The 6,378-nt window shown below is 41.2% G+C and overlaps 1 protein-coding gene across 1 annotated transcript; it reads left to right on the forward strand.

Moving 5' to 3' along the window:
- Positions 1 to 697: 697 nt before the first annotated feature.
- LOC147465778 (uncharacterized) lies at positions 698 to 1,114 on the forward strand. Its single transcript, XM_086499272.1, has one exon. The coding sequence runs from the start codon at positions 698 to 700 to the stop codon at positions 1,112 to 1,114; it is 417 nt and encodes a 138-aa protein (XP_086355398.1).
- The last annotated feature ends 5,264 nt before the right edge of the window (positions 1,115 to 6,378 follow it).

A 6,378-nucleotide genomic window follows, 5' to 3' on the forward strand; every position in this document is an offset into this window, starting at 1 on the left:
ATTGATTGGGAAGTTGAGGCTTCATGTCCAAAGCTATGTCGACAAAGAAGACTTTTTCATCTCTCCTCTCCAACATGAGGATGCTATCCTAGGGGCCCCATGGTTACTTGGTGAGCCAAAGGTCCTCTTCTGGATCTTTGAGCGCACACATAACCACTTGGCATGATCCACACCTTTGCCCAAGACTAAAATCAAATGGCCACGATTAAAAAGCTTACGTAAATAAAGCTACAGTAAAAAGCTCCACGTAAAAAAGCTTCACGTAAGTAAAGTCGTTGCACGCACATCAATTCCAACACTTCGCAGCCATAAGGTCCGCAACAGTATCCGCAGCATCATTGCAGCAGGTTCGCAGGTCCGCACCAACAACCAGGTCCGCAGCAACAACTAGGCTTAATTCTTGACCATTATTCGTGAAAGAAGACCAACCACATATGAGATCAATTGTACCTTGGGAGCATGTATTATAGACGAATCACATGTTCATGACTACATCAACGACTCCACTACAATAATTTGCACTCATAGATCAGACGTCCAACACTACAACAACCTTGCCTTGAGTAAGTTGTGCAATCAAACTGACATTACAAAAGTTGACCTGAAGACAAACGCGGGTAATATAAATGTGCTTCAACAATGGCTCCTAGACCCTAAGTTCAATGAGTTGGACTCGATCGCAATTGGGGCTCGTTGCATGATCACTGAAAACATCAACTTAACAATCGGTGCAGCAAATGGTGCAACATGTACTGTTGATGCCATAACGCATAATAACGAAGATCATCTTGCATGTATTGTTGTTCTGATTCATTGTACCGGTAAAAAGATGGCACTTCGTCGAACAAAGCATAAACGAACTGCAGTCAATGGCACATGGTTTCACAAATCCACATTCCCCTTGACACTTGCGTACGCCATGATTGGACACAAGGCACAGGGTGCAACAATTCCTACCAAAGTTCTTCTTATCTTCAGAGATGCATTTGCACTGGGGCTTGCATACGTCATGTTATCGCGAATCACAGATCGTCGAAATTTCCGAATTCTCAATCTACCGACTCCTGATATATTTCGCCCTGTTCCACTTCATATTATACACGGAACTCATTAGGAAATTTTTGGTGGCTGCCTAATCATGTACTCTAAGAGTTCGTAAAATTTTCATATGACTTTGTTTTTCAGCATTTGTGCAACAAATAATCTACAAATATATAACTGATGTCTCAAAAGTTCTTCCATGTTGATCTTTCGAAACTGTCATTAACTTGCACTCCACTCTTTGTAGCATTATCTTGCGCTCTACTTTTGTCTCAATTCTTATGAACACTTTCTCAACGGTTCTGCACAATTCTACTATTGGTTTTTCCAGTATGAACTCTAACCATGTCACCATTGCAGGCAACATAGATAACGAAGAGAATAAAATGAGCAATTCAAAGGTATACTGCTCTATAAAACATATCACATTATGTTCCTCCAATGCACACAAAATACTGATCGCTTTTGTTTAACCTTGCAGAGACTTGTTGCCCTTTTCAAGCAAAACATTGCCTCAAATAAAAAACCCCAAACCGAACCACGTCAATATCCAATAGAGAGGCAAATGCACTTGCTTAACCTGGCAGGTTGTCACCCGGACACTTACATCTAGGGTTTTGCAAACTATGTTGAATTGCGATTGTTAATAGACAAATCCGTAAAGCAGCTCGAACAAAACAAGAGTATGGGTATCAAAAGAGCAACAGGTTAGCTCTACACATATGAAATTTTATCTTCTCCTTCTTCTCATTGCTTTGCTGTCTACAATAAATAGTAAAAGAACATGCTTTTTTAAATGGGAAAAAAATTTGTTTGTCCCTTCTAATACTCTTTTTTTCTAGGTCTAATGAAAGAGATCATTTGCAAACTATCTATAGAGATTGACGTGCCCGAGGATCTCATGACAGTCGAGGACGGTAATCGTTTGCTTCAATTCAAGACACCAATAAAGCCCTACATTCTTGAGATGTTGCACTATGGCTACGATGTCGCGCTTGAGGACCTCTTAGATACAACAAACAATGATGCAAGTGAGATCTTCGCAAGCTTCAAGAGATAGTGCAATGACGAGCCACCATCAATTACAGAGCAAAAGCTGATGTGGCAACACAACAAGGAATTTTACAAAGCACGCTTTGGAAATGACTATCCGTACGCTTTCATCAATATCGACAACCCATCCACAGGTGACACCACCATGAAAAAAATTCAAGAAATACCCCGTTCGATTATATAGTCTATTATTCTCAAGTTCCAACATGCAATCTTGCAGTAACCCTGTTTCTTTCTTTCCTGCTTTTGCTGTGCAGAACAGGACAACAAGACTCAAGTTCTGCTTCTTGAGCACGACAATCAACCGAGCAAAAAACAACCGACATTGAATACACTGTCTACTCCATCACATGCCGCCAAAACGGAGGAAAGTACATAGGTGTCACAAACAATTTTGAAAGACGAAAGGCAGAGCACACTCGACAACCACCTTCAAAAATGCGATCCAACGTTATTCGCTACCAGCCATTTGAAAAAACTTTATTTTTGACATACTTTCCGTCTCCAAAAATTTACATGTAGCACGTATACTAGAAAAAACATTCATCGGTACACATAGTAGTACAAGTTCATTTGGATATAATATTCTTCGAGCTCATCCCCCTCACTGCAAGAAATACATGTTCTTGAAACAAAACAGAAAGATCTAAATTATCCTTGACACTGTCGTGCACGTCTCAATGAAATCTGATTTCCTGTCTGCTAAGACAACATCCTTTTTCTCTCTTTTTCCTCAATTATTATGCACAAAAACCATTCGTAAAATTCCTATCAAGTATTCTTGTTCATTCGTTATTAAAAAAGTGATATCAATCTCTATTGTTTCACATTTAAATCAATTTTGGATCCTCTCGTTAAAAAAAAAAAAAACCAAACACCGATTTCTCTCTCTTCCCTCAATTATTGTTCCCATAAGGCATTCGCAAATTTCACAACAAATACATTGGTTTTTTCATCACAAAAAAAAACGTAGCATTTCTCAAATGTCTATACGCTTTTCACACAGTGTTGCTTCTTCCTTCAGATGTTAAATGTCAATTTCCATATGTGCTATTGTATTCTTTAGATGTTATATAGCGAGGCCACCAAGCAAGAGAATACATTTGTTGTTGAAGGGATCTGTCAATGTACCGCTTGTTACATATGGACAAGCTGATCGATTTGTTCATTGACTAGCATGTTTCTTTGTGTGTACTATGTAATGTACATCTCCAAGTCCTCGTTGATTTGGATCAGATCCCTTGCCTGACACTCTACGAAGTAAGAGCCCGTTGTATTATCAGCTGATAGAAGATCTGTCTCTCTTCGGAAGCATACATGACGTAGCAAGATATTATAGAAGAAGGCTTCTGTGTGGTGTCCTGGATGGTATTCTGTGAACCTGACCAATCTTTTCTGATGTTTAATGGCATTTTCATAGTTGTCCAGCAAAGGTGTAGATTGTGCACTTTGCCGACGTTTTTCGACAATGTGGTTTTTGTGGTACTCAAAGAATGTCAAGGTTTCAAGGGTGGTTGGTCTAGCACAATACAAATCAACAGGGTGCATCACAACATTGTGTGATTTGGACATGATATGTTGTCTGAGTTCTGAAGGCGATGAATCTATGTAGAATACAACGTCGCTTTTTGTTATGATTGGAATCTGTAAGCAGTTTAAAGCAGCTTCTGTGGCAGAAATTGGCTTAGTCAAAAGAGCAGCAGCTATCAGTTGCAGTTTAATCTTGTCTAAACCCAATTTTGTGGCTGCTTCTGCAGATATGTTCAATGGTCCAATATCCTCGGTCTTCATTGTGTACTTGAGTAGATAATACAACAAAGATGAATTTGTGACACGTTGTATCTTCATATGAGCGCCCCAAAGTAGAAGAACAGTCGAATGGTACGGAACTACATTTCGATCATCATGAGTTGGTTGATAGTACATCCACTTCAAGGAGTGGGAATCTAGAGATGGACAAGGATTTGGTTGAATGTCGTATGGAAATCCGTACTTGCATTTGCCATTGTGACTGTGGACGTGACATGCATCACGACATACATGTATTTGTTTCTTAAGGACGAGTTCACGCAGTGTGCTTGCATGCATTTCATCAGCAAGTGAAATAGGAATATGAGCAGAAATCTCTGATGCTGTTTTCTCGATGTCGTTCTCATGCACCCATAGGATGACATGGGCATGAAGGGATCCTTTGTTTTGGATCTCATATCGTATAAGGTGGTGATGAATTCGGCCCAGGACCTGGCTTCCTTGTAAGATATAGCGATTCATGAACTGTTTTAATCGATTGTGGAAGAGCAATGCACATTCAACTGGACAATCTTTCCAAGAGAACTCAGCGTTGAATGCCCGAGCTATCCTCTCGATTGTATGGATCTCATTCCATTTTGTGGCAGTCACTTCATCAGCTGTGAAAGTAATGAATATGTTTGGCAAACCCCATGCATCAACCATGGTGATCAAATCCTTTAATGAACGTCTATGCCAGGATGGGTTGCCAGCAATTGTCGCTGGGAGGTTGAAGCGAAATATGTTCCTTATGGCTTCCTCGTCGTTTGCATTCTTGTGTGCTCTTTTGTACTTGTCGATATCTCTCTGTAGAATGGTGGTTGTTGTACTGTTCGCGATCAAAATTGCCTGTTTCAGCTGTAGGTCATGAGGGCAACAACTTCCCGGGAGGTCACCCATCCTAGTACTGTTCCCGCGCATATGCGCTTAACTGTGACGTTCCACAAATTGGTCTAGCCATCCAGACCCCAAAACCTTAAGGTGTTAGGGACCTCCGTTCTAACCAATTTATGCAAGCCTCATAGATAGACACCACTTTGTCACCACAAGTTGGGCTTACCCCAACAATCGCCCCCTTAAGCCAAACTTGGGACTTTCCCGTCCCCTTGAGTACCAACGTGTTCCGCCTTTTTCTAGGCTCAGAGGTTGAGAGCTTCAATGTGGCCGAGAGCTAGCTCAGAGGTTGAAGTCAACATCAACATGTCCTGTTCCACGGACTCAGAGGTTGGACTTTGAACCATGGCTCTGATACCAGTTGTAGGTCATGAGGGCAACAACTTCCCGGGAGGTCACCCATCCCAGTACTGTTCCCGCGCATATGCGCTTAACTGTGACGTTCCACAAATTGGTCTAGCCATCCAGACCCCAAAACCTTAAGGTGTTAGGGACCTCCGGTCTAACCAATTTATGCAAGCCTCATAGATAGACACCACTTTGTCACCACAAGTTGGGCTTACCCCAACATCAGCTGGTACATTAGCAGGAGATATGGCTTGTACAATGTATAAAAAGAGAATAGGGTGTGGATTCTCATTCGAATGTAGTCACTGAATTGAATCTGTCCATCGTACTGGCCATGTCCATAAGGGAAGAAGAATGGAAAAAGAGCTGACTCTATTGTGATGTCTTTGAAATCTTATATCCGGCTTGGCAAGCCATTGTACATGAAGGAAGCAACACGATTGAGAAGCATATCTCCGTTGCGGAGCTGTATAGAACCAAACTCATGCGTGTCATATGTGGTATATGCGTGTCGTCTTGATGGCTCAGCCAATGTTTCTGAAATCGAGAAGCTATTTTCATTATGAGCTTGCTCCATCAAGTCGAAGGGTTGTACCTCTGAATGACGAAGGATCATTTCTCCTAGAACCTCTTCAGATAGTATGCACAACCCTATTATTTTGTGTGGTCGTTCGGCCATGCACTTATATCTCTGCAATATGGGATTGTTCTTGATATTGAAAGCCAGGACATCTGAAATGGTTGAGGTAGATAGCTCATTACTTGTAGACTAGCAGCACTTGACCAAGATATTAGTGGGTTATCTAGCAATGACCTCCGCTCTAGTGAACCTCGTGCTATTGCATGTGTAGTTTTTGTCACACTGATCGATACATCTATAATGCTAATCAATTGTGTGTGTATTTGTCGAGCAGAGAGAATACGCTCTATGTAGTCAGGTGTATGAATAGCAATATATCTTTGATGGGAATTAGTTGTCTTACAAGAAGTACACGTCGTCCATGAGTATTTGACTTTTGCATGTTCCAAAGCACTCAACAACAATACTGAAGTGAGTGGTTCAGGATTGTCTATGTCATTTGTCTCACGGCCTCGTTTGTCATTGTACGTGAGGTTTGTCACCGCGCAAGAAGGACACAGTCCTAGATTGTGAGCGAGGATGTCACATTGCATGATCCAATCTTTATATAATGGAGTAATTTCAAACCATGACCTAGCATATGGATGGTGATTTGCTTTCAAATTGGCTGCGGT

Source organism: Adiantum capillus-veneris, chromosome 1, assembly GCF_014529385.1.
Source record: "Adiantum capillus-veneris isolate H3 chromosome 1, ASM1452938v2, whole genome shotgun sequence".
NCBI lineage: Eukaryota > Viridiplantae > Streptophyta > Polypodiopsida > Polypodiales > Pteridaceae > Adiantum > Adiantum capillus-veneris.

What these genes read in the sequence shown, in the direction of transcription:
- LOC147465778 (XM_086499272.1), top strand. Translation starts at nt 698, where the DNA reads ATGATCACTGAAAACATCAACTTAACAATCGGTGCAGCAAATGGTGCA.